Genomic DNA, 24,373 nt, shown 5'->3' on the forward strand with positions numbered 1-24,373 from the left:
TAAACCCAAAATGTTATTTGCTATAATCATATTAATATAACTTTTTAAAATCTTCTTAAGGATTATGTTTTCTAGTTACAGATTTTTCTGAATTAGATCACTTTGCTATATAAAGAATTTAATTCTGGTGTGAACACTGAAGAATATAAAGGATCAGTATGGAACCAGAGTACTGATGTGCACAATATAAGTGAGAGAGCTGGTCAGTGTATCTATTTCTCTGTAGTTAAAAAACTAATTAAATTATAAGAGACATTTTGAATAAGACTAGACCACTTTGACGCGAAGCAGCGTTTAAAATGTTGGGAGGACATCCAGGTGTCATGGGTGGGCCGCATTAACTTAATCAAGATGGTACTTTTGCCAAGGTTTCTCTGTTTTTCAGCATATCCCCTGTAATGTTCGGGCCTCGCAGTTCCACGAATTACATGGGCTAATTTGGAAATCTATATGGAAATTTAAGCCAGCAAGGATAAAGTTAAGTTCCCTATGGTTACCTAAAAAACAAGAGGGTATGGCCCTGCCTAACTTTAGGCTATATTATTGGGCTGCCCACTTGGTCAGCCTGACCTACTGGGTGAGTGACAGAGATCCTGGGTGGCTGAAACTGGAGTAAGAACACCTAGATGGATTTAACCTTCCTACCCTACTGTTTTTGCCCCCACTTATAAAAACAGAGAAACATAGAAATGACTTTTTTTTTTCTCTTACTTATCTGTTACTCTTGGCTCTTAGTAACCTTTTGGTTCTATTTCCCTTCCACTCCCACCATTAATGCAGAGAGCAGTGTTGGAGCTGCATCTAAGTGAAATATCTAGCTTACAGGTCAATACAGTAAAGTGTGCTCCGTCGGAGCGCACTGTCAGCCTGCTCTGGACGCGTGTTTTCCCTTACCCCTTATTCAGTAAGGGGAGGAAAACACGCGGCCCACCCGCGGCACCTAATAGCGCCCTCAACATGCAAATGCATGTTGATGGCCCTATTAGGTATGCGCGCGGGATCCAGTAAGTAAAATGTGCAGCCAAGCCGCACATTTTACTCTAAGAAATTAGCGCCGACCCAAAGGTCGGCGCTAATTTCTTCCGGCGCCAGGAAAGTGCACAGAAAAACTGCTTTTCTGTGCAACCTCCGACTTAATATCATAGCGATATTAAGTCGGAGGTCCCCAAAAGTAAAAATAAATAAATAAATAAATAAATTTGAATTCGGCCCGCGGCTGTCGGGACGAAAACCGGACGCTCAATTTTGCTGGCGTCCAGTTTCCGAGCCCGTGGCTGTCAGCGGGCTCGAGAACCGACGCCGGCAAAATTGAGCGTCGGCTGTCAAACCCGCTGACAGCCGCCGCTCCAAGCCAAAAGGAGGCGCTAGGGACGCGCTAGTGTCCCTAGCGCCTCCTTTCCCTCGTTTGCACCGCGTCGCCTAATTTGCATACTGGATAGCTCGCACCGGCGAAGGGCCGGTGCGTGCGCCGGGAGAGCGGGCGTTCGTCCGCTCTCCCGCGGTTTTACAGTATCGGGCTGTTAATTAGTTAGGGGTAGTAACCGCTGCAATAAGCAAGCTACACCCATGCTTATTTGTTTACCTCGACTATGTAATTCAGTCCTTGTTGGTTGTTGTCTGTATATAGATCCACTTTTCTTCATTCCCCCCTGCCGTTGAAGCAGAGAGTTATGCTGGATATGCATTGAAAGTGAAGTATCAGACTTTCTCCCCTGCCGTTGAAGCAGAGAGCTATGCTGGATATGCGTGAAGTATCAGTCTTTCTCCCCTGCCGTTGAAGCAGAGAGCTATGCTGGTTATGCATTGAACGTGAAGTATCAGGCTTATTTGGTTTGGGGTAGTAACCGCCATAACAAGCAAGCTACTCCACGCTTTTTTGTGAATGCAAATCCTTTTTTCCACATTCATTCACGTCCTCTAGACTTTATGGATCCACAGTGTTTATCCCACGCCCCTTTGAAGTCCTTCACAGTTTCTGGTCTTCACCACTTCCTCCAGAAGGGCATTCCAGGCATCCACCACCCTCTCCGTGAAGAAATACTTCCTGACATTGGTTCTGAGTCTTCCTCCCTGGAGCTTCAAACCCTGGTTCTGCTGATTTGTTTCTGACGGAAAGGTTTGTCGTTGTCTTTGGATCATTAAAACTTTCAAGTATCTGAAAGTCTGTATCATATCACCTCTGCTCCTCCTTTCCTCCAGGGTGTACATATTTAGATTCTTCAATCTCTCCTCATAAGTCAGTCGATGAAGACCTTCCACCTTTTTGGTTTCCCTTCTCTGGACTGCCTCCATCTTGTCTCTGTCTCTTTGGAGATACGGTCTCCAGAACTGAACACAGTACTCCAGGTGAGGCCTCACCAAGGACCTGTACAAGGGGATAATCACTTCCCTTTTCTTACTCGATATTCCTCTCTCTATGCAGCCCAGCATTCTTCTGGCTTTAGCTATCGCCTTGTCACATTGTTTCGCCAACTTCAGATCACTAGACACTATCACCCCAAGGTCTCTCTCCTGCTCCGTGCACATCTGCCTTTCTCCCCCCATCGAATACAGTTCATTCGGATTTCCACTCCCCATATGCATGACTCTGCACTTCTTGGCATTGAATCTCAGCTGCCATATCTTCAACCACTCTTCCAATTTCCTTAAATCCCGTCTCATTCTCTCCACTCCTTCCGTCGTGTCAACTCTGTTGCAGATCTTAGTGTCGTCCGCAAAAAGACAAACCTTACCTTCTATCCCGTCCTCAATGTTGTTCACAAAGATATTGAACAGGACCGGTCCCAACACCGATCCTTGCAGTACACCGCTTAACACCGCTCTCTCTTCAGAAAGAGTTCTATTTACCATCACACATTGTCTTCTGTCCGTCAACCAGTTTGCAATCCAGGCCACCACCTCGGCACTCACTCCTAAGCTTCTCATTTTATTCACCAGTCTCCTGTGCGGGACCGTATCAAAAGCTTTGCTGAAATCCAAGTAGATGACATTGAGTGCTCTTCTTTGATCCAATTCCTTGGTTACCCAGTCAAAAAAGTCAATCAGATTTGTCTAACAGGATCTTCCCCTGCTACTGACTGCTATGAGCTGCTTTGAATAGGAATTGACAAGGATATTCAATCGGGCTATGGCTGCATTGACACGATCTCGGTGATCCCGGGAGGCCTGAAGGAAGATTGCTGCAGTTCGGCGTGGAGAGAAGAATCACTTCAGCGTCGATGAACTGCGTGGCAACTTTCTTGATGAGGATTCAGGGTTGTGTGGGGATTTCTGAGAGGGGTAGCATTTGGGATCATGGGTCTCTGTTCGTTTTGGGTTTGTTTTATTTTGTGTTTAAATGGAAGGGTGTGAGTGGGTATGACTGCATGTATGCATGTGTGTAGCTGTGGAGTTTGCTTGCTTTATTGGATTGGGGATGTCCACCTTACTCTGCTTTACTTGGCGTTTGAATGCACTGCCTCTCGGTTGCTGCAACGGGGTTTTGTTGCCCCTGATTTCGATGGAGGGGGCCTAGGCTGGGGGGCTCACCTCTGGGTTTTCTCTCTGATCAGTGTCTGTGATCTTGTAGTTTATCTCTGATGTATATCCTCATATGTTTACTTAACATTGATGGGCTCCATTCACCGATCAAGAGAAAAAAAATACTAACTGACTTTAAAAAGAATAGGATGTCCATAGCTTTCCTACAGGCAACGCATCTGGACAATCTCGAGCATGCCAAACTATGCAGGGAATGGGTTGAGCAATGGTATTTCTCTTCTTATTCCACCAAGCAGAGGGCAGTTGCTATTCTCTTTAGTAAAAATACTTCCTTCACCCTTGAAAAACAGGTCTCTGATCCCGAGGGCAGGTGTTTTCTTTTAGTGGGCATGTTATATGGTACCAAAGTGGTCTTCATTAATGTTTATGCCCCCAATAAATATTCCCATCAATTTTTCTCTTCTCTGGTTGCCAAAATCATTTCCTGGAAGGATTATGTGTATGTGGTGGCACTGCTCTCCATCCAAACCCCCCCAAAAAGAATTAAGCGGATATTGGCATTGGTTTTCTCTGCCAGAAACTCTGGATCATAGACAGTTGGCACATACAGCACCTTCAGTATAGAGAATACTCTTTTAATTCTCATGTTCATCAGATTTATTCAAGGATAGACTACGTACTAATATCAGAGTCCTTTTTTTCTCGGCTACAATCATGTGAAATGTACATTGTGCCTTTCTCCAACCACTTTCTTATTGCTTGTAAATGGGGAGTCGTACTTCAAGGTGGAAGGATGATCCTTTGCTTTACCATGACAAGGAGTTTCTTCAATATCTCGAATTGCAATGCGATGATTATACAGCTTTTAATTCCTCATCTGATGTATCGGCTGTTACTTTTTGGAATGCCGCTAAGGCCATTCTTCGGGGGCACATTTTGGCCTATCAAGTGCGGAAAAGGCAGCAATCTGCTCAAAAGAATTAGCCTTATCTAAGCTGGTGGCTCATCTGTGTGCATGTCAATTCAATGGTACCTGATGTTAAACAGCAGTTATGAGAGGACTGCAAGGAATTAGATGTATTGCTGGAGTCCAATGCAAGACAAAACCTTTTGTATTATAGATACAAACGTTATCAGTGGGAGAACAAATCAGGTAAATTACTAGTTCGTCTGCTCAAAAATTCAGCTCCAAAAACTTTTGTCCCTTAGCTTCAATTTGGCAATCAGGAGCATGGGAGTACAGAGGGTAGTACTCAGGGTTTTAATGAGTTTTTCCAGGATCTTTATGAGTGTGAACTACAAAATCTTTCTCATAGATGTTTATTTTCTGTTTGTTTTTTCCCCCAGCTCTCACAAGTGGATAAACTTAAATTGGAAGAGCTGATTTCTGTGGGGGAAATCAGAGCAGTGGTGCAAAGGCTGTCTTTGGGTAAATCTGCATGTCCAGATGTTCTGGTCCCAAAATGTTTTAAAACTTTTAGGGGTGAGGTTTTTCAAACCTTTCTGAGTTCTCTTTTCGGAGTCTCTGACTATAGGATGCATGGCCCCTGAAAATAACCTTGCTACCATAGTCTTCCTTTTAAAATCTGATAGGAATCCAGTGATCCCAGGTTCTTAACTGATTTCTGTATTGAATTAAGATGTTAAAATTCTCTCAGCTATTTTGTCTGCTCGGGTTAATCGGGTTATATATATGGTGGTGTCCAGGGATCAAACAGGTTTCATTGCTCATAGACATTCTACTTCAAACCTGCTTAAAGCCTTGATGACATCTATATTAAAAGGACAATCTGGAAAGGATGGCCTTTTAGTAGGGCTAGATGCTGAAAAAGTGTTTGATCAGATAGTGTGTCTCATTTGTGATGAGTAGAGGAACAATTGAATTTTGAGGACTTATTCATTAACTGGGTTAAAACTCTATATGTTTCTCTGAATGCGCAACTTCTGGTTAATGGAATATTCTCCTCCCCTTTCCATCTGGAGCGGGGAACCCGTCAGAGCTGCCCTTTGTCCCCATTGCTGTATGTTTTGGTGATAGAACCTTTAGCTATTTTGCTTCATGGTATGGTCTCCTTTCAAGGTTCAAAGATAGGTAGGAAACAGGTTCGGTTAAGCATATTTGCAAATGATATGCTCTTGTTTATACAAACTTCGCAAGCATGCTTGGGCGACATTATGGACTGTATTAATATATATAGCTCTTTTTCGGGGCTTAAAATCAACTATGATAAGCCCACGGCGTTTCCACGACACTGATCTACCCATAAGGTGGAGAGTTGATTTCTCCCAGGACAAGCAGGATGGTAGTCCTCATATATGGGTGACATCATCAGATGGAGCCCTGTCACGAAACACTTTTGTCAAAGTTTCTAGAACTTTGACTGGCACACTGAGCATGTCCAGCATGCCACTAACCCTGCAACCAGCAGGGGTCCCCTTCAGTCTCTCTTTTTCTGCGCAACAGTTGCCTTGCGGTTTAGGAGCTCTGTGAGAAATTTCTCACAACTTTCCTCACGGAACTATTTAAAGTTTATCTTCTCAAAAAATCCCTCAGCGGGGTCCCTCAATGCGCTCTGTTCCCTCTGATGCTCAGTAAGTGTTTTTTCCGGTATTTGCGGTCGGTTCCCAGCGGCTAACCGCTTCGGTGCCCAACAGTCACCGACCGTGCGCCCGCCAAATTTTAACATGGCAACCGGGTTTAGAAAATGTCCCGAGTGTCCGAGGACCATGTCCATAATGGACCCGCATGAAGTATGTGTTTTGTGCTTAGGCCACTCGCATGATGTTCGTTGATGCCCTAGTTTTGCACAAATGACCCCCAAAGGCCGTCGTGCTCACTTGGACAAAATGGAGCAGTTGTTTGCTTCAACTCCGAGGTTGATGGACCCGTGGAGGGTCCATCAACCTCGGAGACGATTTGCCAGGAGCACTGTGGACAGGGTGACTGTCTGTCACCGACTCCATCGAGGACATCGGCATCATCATACTCGGTGCCGGGGAAAGACCGGACTGAGCACCGAGGGAAACATCGACACAGGCACCGACGGGCATCCCCGACTGGTGCTGGCACTGATACCGCAGCGGCATCGTCTTCCATCGAGCTGCCTGCAAAGCGGGCCTGGGAAGAGGAGCCCCCATACTCCTCTGGACCCAGGACCCCTAGGCGTTCACCACCGATACCAGTGCCGGGCATCAAGCCTGCACCGGCCCTGTGGAGGCTCCGGTGATGCCTAGCCTGCCTGCTGCCCCGATCGCCGTGCCACCCATGCCGGCTTCCCGGGAGGAATTGGACTGCATGGTCCAAGAGGCAGTGCTTAAAGCCTTACAAGGCTTCCAATTGCCGCCGGCGCCATCCCCCATACCATCCCCGGAACCGGTTCCCTCGATGGTGACACCACTCCTCGAGCGCCTCGATATACTCATCGGTGCCTTATCGACTCCTCTGCTACCGGACACGCTGGCATCGAGTCATCCATCAAAGCCTCCGCTGGTCTAGATTCCAGTACCGGGTTCCTCGGAGGAGGAAGGATCGATTCCCAGCCATGTCCCTCTACAGGAACCATCAATGCCGGGGCTACCAGTACCCAAGCACACCTCATCTGCCCCAATGTCGCCGATGCCGATTCCATCGATGTCTTCCTGCCCTTTTGGCTTTGGCATGCTTCTTCCATCGGGAGCTCCACCGGGAGAAGGCAAAAGTCCCTATAATCCATGGGGTGATGCACCCTCAGATGATTCATCATGGACATCCGAGGACCTACTCTCAGAGCCTTCACTGTCCGAGGAAAGGCGAAGATCTCCTCCAGAAGACCTCTCCTTTGCCAGTTTTGTCAGAGATGTCTGATACTATACCTTTTACACTGGTCACAGAGGAAGATGCTCGCCATAAAATGTTGGAGGTCTTACAATTTGTAGATGTTCCAAAAGAAATAATGGCAATACCCCAGTCAATAAAAAGACAGATGCTATCTACCTGGTTCAACAAGCCCCAGGTTTTCAAAAGAGTCAGCTGTCTCACTACTCTGTAGTTGTGGCATCAGCTCAGAAAAAGATTAAACAATTGTGTCCACATTCTTCTACCCCTCCTGGTAAGGATCAGAAAGCATTGGATACATTGGGACGAAGGATTTTCCAAGGGTTGATATCGCAAATTGCAGCATATCAACTATACATTACCCAATATAATAGAAATCTCTGGAAACAAGTCCAAGAGATTGCAGAAACACTACCACAGCAACAACAAGAAGCCTTGTCCTCCATCCTACAAAAAGGAATGGAAGCAGGTAAACATGAAGTCAGAGCTGCCTACAATTCTTTTGAAACAGGTTTCAGAGTCTCGGCAGCAGGCATCAGTGCTAGACGCTGGGCCTGGCTTAAGGCCTCAGACCTACGCCCGGAAGTGCAGGACAAACTGGCAGATCTACCCTGTACCAGAGACCACCTGTTCGGGGATAAGATCCAGGACACAGTGGCCCAGTTAAAGGACCATCATGAGACCCTGCGCCAGTTGTCAACTGTCTCCCCAGATGTTCCCTCCGTAGCCCGCAGGGCCATGCGTAGAGAACCCAAGAAACAATTCTACAGGCCACGCAAATATTACCCTCCTGTATTCCGTGCGCGACCGGCTCTGTCACCTCAGAGGGGACATGCGCGCCAAACAAGAAAATCTAGATCACAGCCAGCTCCAAAAGCTGGTCCCGCATCTGGATTTTGATTCTTTCCCAGAGAGCAGCAGCCATATTCCAGTGGGGGGCCGCCTGTGCCACTTTGCAATGAATTGGCATCCAGTCACCATGAACCAGTGGGTACTGTCCATTGTAACCCATATTTATTGTCTAAATTTTTCAAAAATACCCCTGGACTTCCCACCCAATCCATCCTGGAGCTGGGACAACCACACAGGAAAACTCGAGTCAGAGCTCTCAACCCTTCTGTCAGTCAGAGCTGTGGAACCGGTTCTACCGAATCAGTAGGGAAAAGAGTTCTACTCCAGATATTTCCTTATTCCAAAAAAGACCGGCTGCCTCCGGCCTATTCTGGACCTCCATGCCTTGAATACATTTCTTCGCAAGGAACAATTCAGGATGGTATCCCTGGGTACCATGCTTCCTCTACTTCATTGAGGGGATTGGCTCTGCTCTCTGGACCTTCAATGCATACGCCCATATTGCAATCTCCCCTCCTAATCACAAATATCTGCGATTTGTGGTGGGCCGCAGTCACTATCAATATAAGGTACTACCATTCGGCCTAGCTTCTGCGCCTCGAGTCTTTACGAAGTGCCTGGCAGTTGTGACTGCGCAGTTACACAGCAGAGGCGTATACGTTTTTCCATATCTGGACGACTGGCTCATAAAAAGCCAGTCAAAGCAAGGAGCCCTAGACTCTCTCGGTCTCACCAAAAGGCTTCTAAACTCATTTGGATTTCTAATAAAACCCCAAATCCCAACTGACACCGTCTCATCTTCTCTCCTTTATAGGAGCAGACCTAGACACGACACTTTCCAGAGCATTCTTACCCAGCGACCGTGCGATTACGTTGTCCAATCATGCCAGCTTTATCCGCCGTCGAAAAAGAGCCTCAGCTGGCCAGCTACTAAGATTGCTCGGCCACATGGCATCAACAGTCCATGTCACCCCTATGGCACATCTTTCCATGAAAGTTACCCATTGGACTCTGAAATCCCAGTGGCGACAAGCTACTCAGCCGTTGTCGTCCATGGTACACATAATCAGCCAGCTTCGTCTGTCCCTTGCCTGGTGGACATACAAAGCCAGCTTACAAATGGGTCTACCTTTCCATCAATCGGCTCCTCAGGTGATCTTAACTACAGACGCCTCCAGCCTAGGTTGGGGAGCCCACATCCAAGGCCTTCAAACTCAAGGGACTTGGACAAAAGCCGAAGTGACCCATCAAATCAACTTTCTGGAGCTTCGAGCGATGTGGTATGCCCTTTATGCATTTCAGGATTACCTCACCTACAAAGCTGTCCTGATTCAAACAGACAAGCAAGTTGCAATGTGGTACCTCAACAAACAGGGGGGCACGGGCTCTTATCTGGCTTTGCCAGGAGGCAGCGCAGATTTGATCTTGGGCCCTGTCGCATTCCATTCTTCTGCGAGCCACTTATCTAGCGGGCACACAGAATGTACTGGCGGACCGCCTCAGCCAAAGTTTCTAAACCCACGAATGGTCTCTGGATCGCTTGGTTGCAAGCAGAATCTTCCACCGGTGGGGTCATCTGACCATCGACCTCTTTGCATCCAGTCAGAACCACAACGTGGAAAACATCTGCTCCCTGCACAGGATCCAGCATGCATCAGCCAGGGATGCCTTCGCCCGTCCCTGGAACAAAGGCCTGCTTTATGTGTATCCTCCGATTCCACTAATAAACAAGACTCTCTTGAAGCTACAACAGGACCGGGGCTTAATGATTCTCATAGCCCCATACTGGCTGCGCCAAATTTGGTTTCCCATACTTCGCAACCTCTCTGTCCAGGACCCCATTCGCCTGATCACGTCACCCAGCCTCATAACACAAAATCAAGGCAAGTTACGCCACCAAACCTCCAGGCCCTCTCCTTGAAGGTCTGGATGTTGAAAGGTTGATAATACAACCACTCAACCTTTCAAGTGACTTATCTCAAGTCCTTGTGGCTTCACGGAAGGCTTCCACGTGGATATCCTACCACACTAAATGGAAGAGATTTACCTTGTGGTGCACACAAAAGAGCTTGGATCCCTTTTCTTGCCCCACATCAAGTCTGTTAGATTATTTCTTGCACCTCTCGGAATCTGGTCTCCAGACATCATCTATCCGAGTGCACCTTAGTGCTGTCTCAGCTTACCATCAAGGAATAGGGGATGCCTCGATAACGGCTTAACCCCTGGTGAGTCGCTTCATGAGAGGCTTAGTACAGCTTACGCCTCCTCTACGGCCACCGGTTGTGGCATGGGACTTCAGTGTCGTACTTGCACGGCTCATGCACACTCCTTTTGAGCCCTTGCACTCCTGCGAACTCAGATATCTTACATGGAAAGTTCTTTTCCTAGTAACCATCACATCTGCTCGCAGAGTGAGTTGAGGCCCTTGTGACCTACTCACCCTACACAAGGTTCCTCCATGACGGAGTGGTTCTCTGCACTCACCCTAAATTCCTTCCTAACAGCTCGATACAGTAAAGTGGGGCCGTGGTTACCCCGCTCCTAACCCGCTTTCTACTCACTTTCCGGCCGCGTTAGCCCTTCCTGCGATACACTATCCCCTTTAACCCATCCTTACCATCTCTTTAAATCCTCGGGTAACCCCTTCCGCACGCGGCATGTATATCAGATGTAAACGATCGAATTAGCTATTCCCTCCCATACAGTAACGCGCGCCCCGACTATCGCTATTTTACCCTGCCATTTTGCCCCGCGTTTAACCTGCTAACTTACCGCCTACCCTTACCCCTGCGTTAGAGGCAGGGGTAAGGGTAGGCAAACTTTCCCCCAAAAGAAAACCTCTAAAAACCTAAAATCCCCTCCTCCCGAAGCGACTCGACATTACTTTCTGTTGTTTTACCTTTTGTTGCTTTTCAGCCCCTTCCCTTCTCTGCCGCCCTCCGGAGGGGGCAGCCGGCGGCGAAAGCATCTCGCAGCGGTCCCCCCCGCGCAGGTCCCGGTTCTCCTGGCTCGGCAACAGCAACAGCAGTACAACAGCTAGGGCTCCATCTACCCCAATCCTTCCTTCCTTCCTGGCTCGGCCAAATTGTGAAGCGGCTTGCGGCTTGCAGCGTGTGTGTGTGTGTGTGTGTGTGTCCCCCCCCCGCGCAGGTCCCGGTTCTCCTGGCTCGGCGTGAGGTGAGAGCCCACTGTTCTGTGCTGTCTCCGGCACGAGCGGAGCGAAGCGTTCTTTCGTTGGCCGGAGCGCCCATCGATTTGGGCGCTCCGGCCAATGAAAGCACATAGATGGGCGTGCTTTCATTGGCCGGAGCGCTCGTCAATTTGGGAGCTCCGGCCAATGAAAGCACATAGACGGGCGCGCGTGACGCACGCCGTGACGTCACGCGCGCCAGTCTATGTGCTTTCATTGGCCGGAGCGCCCAAATCATAGAAACATAGAAACATAAAAACATAGAAATGACGGCAGAAGAAGACCAAACGGCCCATCCAGTCTGCCCAGCAAGCCACGCAGTTTATCCATTTATTTTTTTTTTCCCACCCTTTTTCTCCCTCCCACCCATCACTATTGGCTTCCAGCACCCTCCGGCCCCAACTCCCTTCCACCCCTCCACCATGCAGAGAGCAGCGCCGTATCCGCATCCCAGTGAACATCCAGCTCAATCAGGGGTAGCAACTGCCGCAACAAGCAGGCCACACCCCTGCCCCTTACTCTTACCCACCCCTGCTTTGTTTGTTTGTTTCTTGTTTTTGGTTTTTTTTTTTTTTTGGATATGGCCGCCCTCCGTAAAGGCGGAACACCAACCACTGGCCACTGGCATCCCGCTCCGTGAATGCCTCTGTGGCTACTGCCGCTCCGTGCAGTGTTTTGCTGCCTGAAGGTGGAACACCATCTACTGGCCACTGGGCGCTCCGGCCAACGAAATCGACGGGCGCTCCGGCCAACGAAAGAACGCTTCGCTCCGCTTCGCTCCGCTCATGCCGGAGAGGGCACAGAACAGTGGGCTTTCACCTCACGCCGAACCAGGAGAACCGGGACCTGCGCGGGGGGGACCGCTGCGAGCTGCTTTCGCCGCCGGCTGCCCCCTCCGGAGGGCATCAGAGAAAGGAAGGGGCTGAAAAGCAACAAAAGGTAAGTTGGCACATGTCGAGCCACTTCGGGAGGAGGGGATTTTCGGTTTTTAGGTTTTCCTGGGTTAAAGTTGGGATCCTCTTCCTGGTGCCTGTCATTTCAAATGTCATTTGAAATGACAGGTACCAGTGCACCCAGGATACTGTATAGGCGCTGTATTAAGCGCCTATACAGTAAAATGGGTTGCGCGGGCCTAACGCTTCGCCTAACGCTTTGCAGACGCGACTTGCATTTGCAAGCAATTTAAGTAGAGTATCGAGCGGTATGTGATCAGAACAGTGCATGGGGCAAACGAGGGTGCGCCCGGCACTGCCGCACTCTTTCTAACGCGGCCTTAATGTATTGACCCGTAAGATGGTAACTGATTTCCATTTAAATCAGTCCATAGTCTTGCCCACTTTATTTCCAAGACCTCACGCTCACCCAGATGAGCGAGCTCTCCACACCTTGGACTTTAAGCGTGCTCTTGCATTTTACTTAGCCCACACTTCAGCCCACAGGAAGTCCACCCAACTCTTTGTATCTTTTGATACGAAAAAATTTGGGATTGCGGTGGGCAAGCAAACACTGTCAAACTGGTTGGCAGACTACATCGTATTCTGTTACCAGCAAGCAGGCCTTCCACTACAGGGACGAGTGAAGGCACACTCAGTCAGAGCAATGGCAAGGTCAGTAGCACCCTACCGTTCAGTACCGATTGCTGACATCTGCAAGACTGCGACATGGTGCTCTCTCCACACCTTCGCAGCTCACTACTGCCTGGACAAGGCTGAGCTACAGGATTCTGTTTTTGGCTAGTCTGTCCTAAGAAATTTCTTTCCAGTGTAGGAACCCAACTCGTCCTACCTCGACCCACTGTGAATTTCAGGCTGCCTCATCCTTGCCAACAGCACCTCAGTTGTTGTGCCCGTTGCACATGTTAGGTGCTACTTGGCCTCATATGTATGACTCAGCCTGTAGCTTGCTATTCACCCATATGTGAGGACTACCATCCTGCTTGTCCTGGGAGAAAGCAAAGTTGCTTACCTGTAACAGGTGTTCTCCCAGGACAGCAGGATGTTAGTCCTCATGAAACCCACCCGCCACTCCATGGAGTTGGGTTCGCTTATGTTTTCTTATTTTATTTTTCACTCGTACTTTTGCTACAAACGAGAGTGAAGGGGGACCCCTGGTGGCTGCAGAGTTAGTGGCATGCTGGGCATGCTCAGTGTGCCAGTCAAAGTTCTAGAAACTTTGACAAAAGTGTTCCGTGACAGGGCTCCATCTGATGATGTCACCCATATGTGAGGATTAACATCCTGCTGACCTGGGAGGACACCTGTTACAGGTAAGCAACTCTGCTTTCTCCCTGAAGTGGAGTGTTGAGAGCATGAAGTACTTAGGCATTTACATTACTCGTACTGTTCGCAGCTTGTATCTGCAGAATGTAAGTGCTACTCTCCAGAAAGTTCAAATGTTACTAGAGAGATGAAGATCTTTTCTTTCTCCATTTCTTGGCGTTGTGCAGTAATAAAGATTATTATTTTCCCCAAAGTGCTTTACCCTCTTCAAATGCTTCCTCTATGGCTCAAAAGATCTGATGTTTTCCAATTTAGGTCTATGGTCTCCTCTTTCATTTGGAATGGGAGATGGCCTTGAATATGCTTAAATGTGCTTATGCAGGATAAAGGGAAGGGAGGCCTGGCTGTACAAGATATATGTTTATACAATGCTGCATGTTTTCTGCGGTATGTACAATGCTGCATGTTTTCTGCGGTATGTACAAGGCTGGGCTTCACGTCACAACAAATTTGATGAGGAGGAGCTACTGGTGGAATGAGCTAGCCTATATCAGGGGATGTATTTACTCCATCTCCAAAAATCCTCAGTTGGGGGCCTAATTCTTAAAACCTTTTTGGTGGGGGCTTTACACAAGGTGTGGCAGTGGTAGAGGCCTCTTGCATATAAATCCGCCTCGGTTACTCCTTTTTTTACCTCTCACTGGCAATTCGGCCTTCCCCGCCGGTTTTGATCACTCTGTTTTTCACGCTTGGAGAAAGAGGGGTCTGTCTTGCCTTGGACACCTGGTTTACTCTGACGAGTGTAAGCTATGGTCAATCCAGCAACTTCAGAAGTCCTAGAACTCTTCCCAAGGAAAATGTATTTGCCTATTTCCAGAGTCGCCATATGTCTTGACGATTTGCAATGGTAATATGGCAATCCTTTCTTTTTCAGAAGCAAAGGAAAAATTTATGGAAACCACTCCACATTTTAACAAAGTTGGTATTTGGGTTAGTTTCCTCTCCAAATATCTGCCTTTTTCTCGTATGGTTATTCTTGCTAAACTATGGAGTGAGAATTTGAGACTCGAGTTAGATGAGTGTCATATCTGGAGAGCATTCGAAATGATTTATAGATGTATGGTACCGGTCAATCTACGAGAAATACAGTTTAAAATTTTATATTGCACTTATATATCTAGAGATAAAAGGGTGTGTATGCGGCTTTGGGAATCTGATGAATGTTTAAAATGTCTGCATCTTAGAGGGGATTTCTGCCACATGTTCACTGAGTTCTTTTGGCATAAAGTATAGTGCATTGAGAATACGCTGGGATGTACAATTCCTTGGGATGGCGGGCTTCTCTATTTGTACTTGTTTGCTGATGCCCCTTCTTTGCCTGGTGGAGGACAGAGGTTTGTAGTGGTCTTGCTGACTTTATCGAAAAAAGTGATTGTATACTGTTGGCATAACAATGAGACACCTGCTTATCAGGACTGGAGGGAAGCAATGATCCATAATGCTCGGATGGAGCATTTGAGAAAAAGGGAATCTGGCAATGAATGTGGTGTTCTGCATTTCAGGGGTTATTTCCAGTTCTGGGAGAAAGTTCTATGTTGGTATCTTGCTGAGGGATTTTGCAAATGATGTAACATAGGTACTCGAGACCAGCCGCTCACGCAATCACTCCCCTTCTCCCCCCCCTCCATGCACAAAATACACAAGACAAATATGTGGCATTACAATCAAAGGCCGCAGTTTATTAAACATAACCCGAGCCGCCAACTTAACATCAATCCAAAGTAAACTTCCCCCCCCCAACACCTCGTCTGCCGCATGCCATTCTTCACTTACCACCGCGGCCCAATGGTAAGCCAGCGTTGGCCCCCCCCCCCATCACTTACCCCGCCACGGCACCAGCAAGGGTAAGCTTGCGGCCTGAGCATCGGCCCCCCCCCCCTTGCTCTTTAGGCTTCCCATGTAGCAGCCCCAAACTACACGAGCATTTCCCCCCCCCCCCCTCCAAAATGTCCTTCACAATTCCAAACAATACATTACAACATATGGCTCGGGTTTTCCGCCTCCGCTGCGACACACGTACTAATATAACAACGTACATCTTAACGTCGTAAACTTTTTTTTTTTAACTTTTATGGGAGGGAGGGAGGGAAGCAAAAAACCTGCCGCTGCTCCGCTATCGAATTCCCAATTGCTCGCTCCCCCCTACTCGCGTCCTTGTTGTTTGTCAAATAATCAATGGCAACGCAGCAATTCAAACTTGCTGCGCCACCATTGGCCACCTAAATCCCGCACCCCCTCCCCCCCCCACCCACCTCGCCGCGATGCGCGCTCGCAACCGCTCGAGCCCATGTTAAATGCGGCGCCCCAGGACGAGCCCAGTGCGCCTCCACTAACATAGGTACTTAAGACCAGCCGCTCACGCAATCACTCCCCTTCTCCCCCCCCCCCTCCATGCACAAAATACACAAGACAAATATGTGGCATTACAATCAAAGGCTGCAGTTTATTAAACATAACCCGAGCCGCCAACTTAACATCAATCCAAAGTATACTTACCCCCCCCCCCCACCTCGTCTGCCGCATGCCATTCTTCACTTACCACCGCGGCCCAATGGTAAGCCAGCGTTGCCCCCCCCCATCACTTACCCCGCCACGGCACCAGTGAGGGTAAGCTTGCGGCCTGAGCATCGGCCCCCCCCCCTTGCTCTTTAGGCCTTCCCGTGTAGCAGCCCCAAACTACACGAGCATTTCCCCCCCACTCCAAAATGTCCTTCACAATTCCAAACAATACATTACAACATATGGCTCAGGTTTTCCGCCACAAACAAAGACAACTTGTTTGACTTTGTTCCCCCCACTACGGCCATTAATTATTAAATTTGTTGTTTGAGACCTTCTTCCAAGGCATTATTAAATAAATCCATTCCTACTTCAGAAAGGTGAACCCCATCGCCCAGAAAATAACCTCCCAATATTTCCCACGACCATTGATGCCGAATCCAAAAACCACCTTCTCTGACTAACCATTTGCCAATTTGTCTATTCAATTTCTTGACACCATTACGCCAAATAGGCTCATCCCGGTGTTTGATCCGAATTCTAACATCAGACCAGCCCAGTCTTGTATTCGGCATACGATTCATCAGAAAAGCCAAATCCTTACGAATTATTTTAATTAGATCCCTACACGTTAACTTACCAATGTCATTGCCCCCCAAATGTATAATAATTACTTTTGGAACGCCCCATCTTACTATTTTGCCTTGCAGGAAGTCACACAACTCTCCCCATCGCATTCCCCCTTTTCCGAACCAATGCAAAATCAAGTCCTTGTGATTAATATTCAAATTTTCGCCATACGGCCTCTTCCAAGCTCTCCGTTGTGCTCGATGCACAAAAGAATGGCCCATGACCCAAGCACATTTGCTATTCAACTCCACCCTGGCCAGTTCTGAAAGACAAAAAATTGCTTTACCTTCGTGCAGAGAATTTTCATCACCTGCCTCTCTACTAAATTACTTCCGCACATATCCCCTAAATACTTCGGACTTCCAACGTCCAAGAGCTTGAATCCTTCGAGCTCCTATCCTGAAAGAATGCGAAGTATACTGCCTAACATCCCACCCCAGAAATTCCACCGCCCTGTGTAATACAGCTGCAAATTGATACATAGTCAACGGGACACCATCTTCATGGACTAAAAAGTGCCCCACCAAAGCTGGCCTGACCCCTATGTATTTCAACGCTGACCTTACAGGACACACCGCTTCATTGCTCGCTCGTATTAATAAAATCCAAGCACCTTTACCTTTTTGATCCGTTTTGGATTTCCTAATACATATTGTCACTTGATGTTCATAAACATGTACGTCATCAACTAACAAACCCGACGCACCTCCATCTGATTTTGACCTCGCCACCAATTCACTCAAACTAAAAGCACCAAAGAAAGCCCATGAGAATGCTAGACAAAATAACACAGTCTCAAATTCCAAACTACACACCCATCACAAACCTTCGGGTAATCCTATCAATTCCGTGTACCGAATGGGCCGCCGTCTATCTTTACTGTTGCCAGACCCCAGACCACAACCCTCTAAAAGTTTCCTCACTAAAAAACTGCTGGTTGGGTTGCCCCAGCCCCCGAGCTTCTGAAAGAAAACAAAACCTGCCAACTGACTCCGAACCGATGCCAATGAGTAACCTGCGTTCTTGGCCCAAATAATGAACTGCACCACCTCACATTCATGTACATCCCCCCCTGCCCATCCCAATGAGAACAAAAAACGAGACACTGATCCTCTTCCTGCTATGTACGATTTCCATGTAGCTGGAGCCAAAGATTGTCTGATCAATTTCCACTTTTCTTCATGCCAAGTTTCCAGAGGTGTTCTGGGACTGTTTCTCCCTGCGAATTCGCCTGAGGAGCCTCTACTCGGAAGACATCCCACTTGAAACGAGAGAGAGCGTCTGCAATGAGGTTCAACGTCCCTGGTACATGTCTCGCCTTAACAGTAACATTCCATCTTAAACATAACATCACCATTTCACGTAACAACGCTGAAACTCTGGGACATTTTGCTGCTTGTTTATTTACAACTTCAACGACCCCCAAATTGTCACACCACCACACTACTTGTTTATTAGACAATTCTGCACCCCAAATAGTCAACGCTACAATAGAAACATAGAAACATAGAAATGACGGCAGAGGAAGACCAAACGGCCCATCCAGTCTGCCAGGCAAGCCACGCAGTTTATCCATTCCCCCCCCCCCCTTTTCTCCCTCCCACCCGTCACTATTGGCTTCCAGCACCCTCCGGCCCCAACTCCCTTCCACCCCTCCACCAATGCAGAGAGCAGCGCCGTATCCACATCCCAGTGAACATCCAGCTCAATCAGGGGTAGCAACCGCCGCAACAAGCAGGCCACACCCCTGCCCCATACTCTTACAAACCCCTGCTTTGTTTGTTTGTTTTTTGTTTTTTGTTTTTTTTTTGGAGATGGCAGCCCTCCGTGAAGGCGGAACACCAACCACTGGCCACTGGCATCCCGCTCCGTGAATGTCTCTGTGGCTACTGCCGCTCCGTGCAGTGTTTTGCTGCCTGAAGGTGGAACACCAACTACTGGCCACTGGCATCCCGCTCCGTGAATGCCTCTGTGGCTACTGCCGCTCCGTGCAGTGTTTTGCTGCCTGAAGGTGGAACACCAACTACTGGCCACTGGCATTCCGCTCCGTGAATGCCTCTGTGGCTACTGCCGCTCCGTGCAGTGTTTTGCTGCCTGAAGGTGGAACACCAACTACTGGCCACTGGCCAGTACAATAATTGGAAAAAGTTCTAAAAAGGTTATGTTTTGAACTATACCCTCCAATACCCATTGCACAGGCCATTGTTCGGCACACCACTTCCCACGAAAATACACACCCATACCCTTTGCACCCGCAGCATCTGAATACAATTCCAAGTCAATGTTCGAAATCTCTTCCTCCTGCATCATACAAATACCGTTAAAAGATTTCAAAAAACTCTCCCAAATTGCTAATTCCTCCTTCACTGCGTTCGTTACCCGAATAAAATGATGACCCGCACGTATGCCCGCTGTCCTGGCAGACAAACGACGAATGAACGCCCGTCCCATCGGTATAACCCTGCAAGCAAAATTAAGTGAACCTATTAAGGATTGTAACTGTCGCAGAGTAACTTTAACAGATCCCTTAACAAGGTTTATGGACTCTTTTAATTGTTCTATTTTTTCGCGGGGTAACCGAGAAACCATTTCCACCGAGTCCAACTCTATGCCCAAGAAAATCAATTTCGTAGAAGGCCCTTCCATTTTATCTTGTGCAATCGGGACCCCGAAATGTTGTGCCGTCCTCATGAAACCTGTTAACTGCCTCTGACAAGAACTTGAATTGCTAGGCCCAACAAACAAAAAATCATCCAAATAATGTAAAGAATCACCGCAGGCATTAAAACGTTTAGTAGCCCAATGAATGAAGGTACTGAAAGCTTCAAAAAAGGCGCACGAAACAGCACAACCCATCGGTAAACAACGATCTATAAAATAAAAACCCTCAAAATAAAAACCCAACAAATGAAAACACGACGGATGGATAGGTAATAACCGAAAGGCGGATTCAATGTCCGCTTTGGCTAACAAAGCACCCGGTCCTGCTTTACGCAACAACGCAATAGCTTCGTCAAAAGATGCATACTTAACAGCACATGCATGTTTGGGAATAAAATTGTTAACCGATGAACCCTCTGGATGAGACAAATTGAGAATTAATCTAAATTTTCCCGGAATCTTTTTAGGGATGACCGCCAGTGGGATAAATGCATTCGCTCAAAAGGTCTGTTGCGAAATGGCCCTGCTACCCTCCCCAACTGAATTTCATCTTGCAGTTTAGCTCGGGCAACATCTGCCATCCTATAGACTGACCTAAAATTCCTCGCTCTCCCTCCCACACTCGGGCCTTCATAAGGGATAATAAAACCACTACTAAAACCCAATTGTAACATAACCGCTGCCCTCCTGTCAGGATATGACCGCAAACTTTCCTCTAAAGCAGCCAAAACTATAGGTGATTCGGCCTTGGACTGCAAGTAGAGTTTACTTGGTACTTTTGCTACCCACAGTCCTTTGCCCTTGTTGGCATCTAAGGGCGGTATGAGCTCCCCCGCATGTGGCACAGGCGTGCTTAAATTTACATTCGGGAAACAAGCATGTAAACTTGTTGAATCTCCAGCAAATGTCCGGTCCTCCTCCAACGCCCTTGGTACCTGGCTCACTTTTGCGAAAAGGTCCGGGACGAAAGGAAGTACCCTTATTACCGCCCATTGGAAGATTACCAGCACTAACACTAACCCCTACTCCTGCTGTCCCACTCCTGCCCGAACTGGTACCCTTGTTGGTCATCTGTGTTAGCCACAGATGAATGTCCTGCGAACCCCAAGACATAAATTTATTCCCAGCCATTTTGTCCCGGAACTTTTCATCATAATTAAGCCATGCCCAACCTTCGTAGTCTTTAAAAGCTCCTAAAATACTATCCGCATAGGATAGTAGCGCTCCATATTGGGATGGATCAAAATGACTGACCACACTTGCCAAGCATAAAAAACCATGAACCCAATTGACTATATTCTTAGCAATTCTGGGCCCTGATCCATCTTTCTTATTCCTTTTCTTGGCTTTTTTGGACGCCTTCCTCCCGCCCCTTCTTCCTTCCAATAATTTAAAAATATTTACAAATTTCCTTCTTCTTATGCGTTTCACTAACCGTGTTGGCACTTCCTCCCACAATTCCGTAAGTGATGCCAGTGCCGGGTGACCAACATCTCATTTAGGACCCTCGTCTAATGCCACCATCCGACCCGATCTTCTATCGCTAGAAGTCGAAGAAGAGGTCGACAAACTCAAACTAGTGCTAGTGCGAGACCTCTTCTTCTTCCCCCCATGCCCCTTCCCTTCCCATGCCCTTTCAACAGTACCTGTATCTTGCTCCTCTCTTAATTTGCTGATGTCCCGCGTTTTTGAAGCATCGCTGCGCACACCCTCCGTCGGTTCCCTTCGGACCCCCTTCTTTGAACTCCCTCCAGCCGGACTTTGTGCTGCAACATCACGCTTTCTCCACGCCTCACGACTTGACGGACCTGGAATCTCGTCATCTGCCTCATCTGTGGAAAGACCCAGAACCCTGCTTTGCCTCACTCCCATCCCCACATCCCCTGTATGTACCCCACTTCTCTGGGGAAACTCTTTTTGTATGCCGCCCACTCGAAAACCCACCGAACAATCGCCTGTCAACCCTGAACTAAACGGAAAAACTTGATCCCCAACAGGGGCACCAGGCCCGCCCTGCCAACCACCTATGTCCTGACTTACACTAGAACCTGTCCCAGTAGCAGTTGGGAGATAACCATACCCAGATCTGGCCATGTGACCTAAAATGTCAGCGATCAATGCCGCTGTGCTCGCAGCACCCATATCAGAGGGGGGGGGGGGTGTGCTAGGAGGGTCCCTAAGCCTGGTGGGGGTGCTAGCAGGCGCTTTGCCTTTCCGGGGGGGGGGGGGGGGGGGGGGGGGGGGGTCGAGCAAACTGGTATTCACCTTTCCTCCCGATCCGGGCCCTTTACCATCCTGCCCCACACTGCCCCTGCTAAGTCCATGTCTCAAAAACCCTGGGGAAATAGGGGAGATGGAAAAACTATGCCGGCCGGGAAAAAAGGGGTCACAACGGGGGCGGGAATGGCCCCTACCCCTCAAACCGCGCACCGGGGGCTGCACTACCAGAAGGGGCGGGTCCCGCGGCACACGCGTACCGGCCTGGGGCGCACTGCCTTGCCCACAGCATCAAAGTCACCAGGCACCTCTGGCTCACCCGCCCTGCCCTGACCCAAAGCAGGATTGCAATTAGGTGAAGGAAAAACAGCCGGGAGGATGCCGGTAGGCATGGGTAGGAGGGAGGGGGGAGGGTTCGGCGATGGGGGCGGAGAAAAAGGCGGGCTGACCACGCGCGGAGGAGTAGCCGGCTCCGGCCCGCTTGCCCCCGAATCAGTCAGAGGAAAAACTGGGGAGGGAGGGGGGTGAGTAGGGACGGGAGGAGACACGGTCGGCCGAGCACCAGGCCCGACAGAACTCACCGGGAGCCCAAAGGAGGCGTCCATCGAACCCGGCGCCCGACCGGCGCTCGTCACCCTCGCCGGGGGACGGGAGGGGATTCTGCCTTGAGACTTGGAAGCAGGTTTTGTCTTAGCTCTCTTCATATTAACCGAAAGATGGAAACAAAAAAGCCGCCAAACCGAAAAAACCGCAAAGAACAGCAGTTGAGGATTCGAAGCACAGCACAGCAAAAAACCTGCCGCTGCTCCGCTGTCGAATTCCCAACTGCCCGCTCCCCCCTACTCGCGTCCTTGTTGTTTGTCAAATAACCAATGGCAACGCAGCAATTCAAACTTGCTGCGCCACCATTGGCCACCTAAATCCCGCGCCCCCTCCCCCCCACTCACCTCGCCGCGATGCGCGCTCGCAACCGCTCGAGCCCATGTTAAATGCGGCGCCCCGGGACGAGCCCAGTGCGCCTCCACTTATATCTATTGCGGTTAGATATGGCATTGTTACTGTATTGATTGGTGATTGGGTATGAATGGAGTGCGCATGATTTAGGGTTGGGGTGGATGGAGGAGGGTGACTCTGGTGTGTGTCTGGGTTTCTGTACTGTGGGGGGAGAAAGAAAAAATGTGGTACGTAGAGATGCTCACTGGATAATGTGTATATACTTTGCACGTCTCGCTCTATATATTTGCAATTGTCTTCTTTGGTGGACATGTTGTTTCCTTTGACCTTGTTTGCTATGTTCACTTTAATAAAAAGTATGTTGAAAAAAAAAAAAAGAACTTGGCACGAGTATGATTTTGAGCTAGCTATTAAATATTGCTTTAGAGCAATGATTGTGCCTCCCTTCCTCTCCAAGTGTGTGAATGAGTGCATCTACACTTCTACAGTGTCTCTAGTACCTGTTAGCTTGAGAATTAGGAGTCTGATCCAGTAATTGAATCTGGGTCTCCTGAATGGCAGTGTGCGATGCTGCTGTTGAACCATGAAGAGGGCCAGAATTGTATCATTAATAGCCTTTGGTTGTATTGTAGGTGCTCATGAGTTTAATTTCAGATATTAACGGATACTTACTCAATGTTGGTTTTTCTTCCACTGACAAATGATAAATTATAATACAATGACAATCTTTGACACAGTACACAATTCTGATACAAACAGAAATGAATTACTAACCCAGATTCTAATGTATATACACTTAGAAACATATCTGTTAATTCACCTTTATTAGATTGATCACAAAATGAACAGCTAGGGGTATCAGTTGTACTTCAGGTTTGTGTTGTTGTTCAGCCAAAGCCTACACTTTATATTTCCAGTTTGGAGTTAAGAGACATGTCAGGTATTTTGAAAGCATGGCTATTTATTTTAGGAGGAATGGAGAGAGAGGATGCTGCTGCAAACTATTTTATAGCTTTAGTAACTGAAGGTTAAATGGGTAGCATGCAGAATGCCTTAAACAAGATTGGTATATTGATTAAAATGCCGATTTAACAGCTCGCAATTTCCCCTTGGAAACCTGAGAAAGATAAGCCAGCTGCTGTCTAAGAGTGCTGAGTGTCCATTGAGAGCATACTATCTATCATCACAATATGGTGATGAGAGGTGTTTTATGTTTGTGTTAATTTCCCCCACTAAATCAGTAATTATTACAATCCTGTCCCTGCTGTTTACCCTGCAGCTGTTTTTCCATTTGTCGAGAGAACGGGTGTTCTCTGAGGATCGCACACGCTTCTATGGTGCAGAAATTGTCTCTGCTTTGGACTATCTACATTCTGGAAAGATTGTGTACCGTGATCTCAAGGTAAAAAAAATGTAATCAGTTTTTTTTATTTTGTACAGGCTATAGGGACAAGCATAAAGTAATTATAAAGTTGCACAGTTTTGAAGGAGGTAGATTTAGGGAAGAGAAAATAGCTGTGCTCAATGTAGCTAATATTTCACAGTGTTTTAAAGCCAAGTTTACTGATCAGTGTTTATTTCTTTTAGATCTTTATCTACTGAACCCTTGGAACTTTATTCATTTTCCAGTTGTTATGAATTGTTCACCCACCCCCTTTATGGTCTTTTCTTTCACTCTTTCTCCACTACTGTCTTGCCAATATGATTACCAAGTGGTTCAGATTCTTTTTCTGACAGTACACTAGAAGTGAAGTCTTCTCTCTGAGGTAGCAAATATATTGGGTTGAATTAGCACAA

At 47.8% G+C, this 24,373-nt stretch overlaps 1 protein-coding gene across 4 annotated transcripts in view; it reads left to right on the top strand.

The window, feature by feature from the left end:
- The window catches only part of AKT3 (AKT serine/threonine kinase 3), a 1,010,799-nt gene that overhangs the window by 749,200 nt on the left and 237,226 nt on the right, over nt 1–24,373 (top strand). For all 4 annotated transcript variants that reach the window (XM_029593967.1, XM_029593963.1, XM_029593964.1 and 1 more), the window contains one exon: nt 23,856–23,978. In XM_029593967.1, the coding sequence (XP_029449827.1) occupies nt 23,856–23,978 (123 nt within the window). The remainder of the gene's footprint in view (nt 1–23,855; nt 23,979–24,373) is intronic.

Source organism: Rhinatrema bivittatum, chromosome 3 (genome assembly GCF_901001135.1).
Source record: "Rhinatrema bivittatum chromosome 3, aRhiBiv1.1, whole genome shotgun sequence".
Taxonomy (NCBI): domain Eukaryota; kingdom Metazoa; phylum Chordata; class Amphibia; order Gymnophiona; family Rhinatrematidae; genus Rhinatrema; species Rhinatrema bivittatum.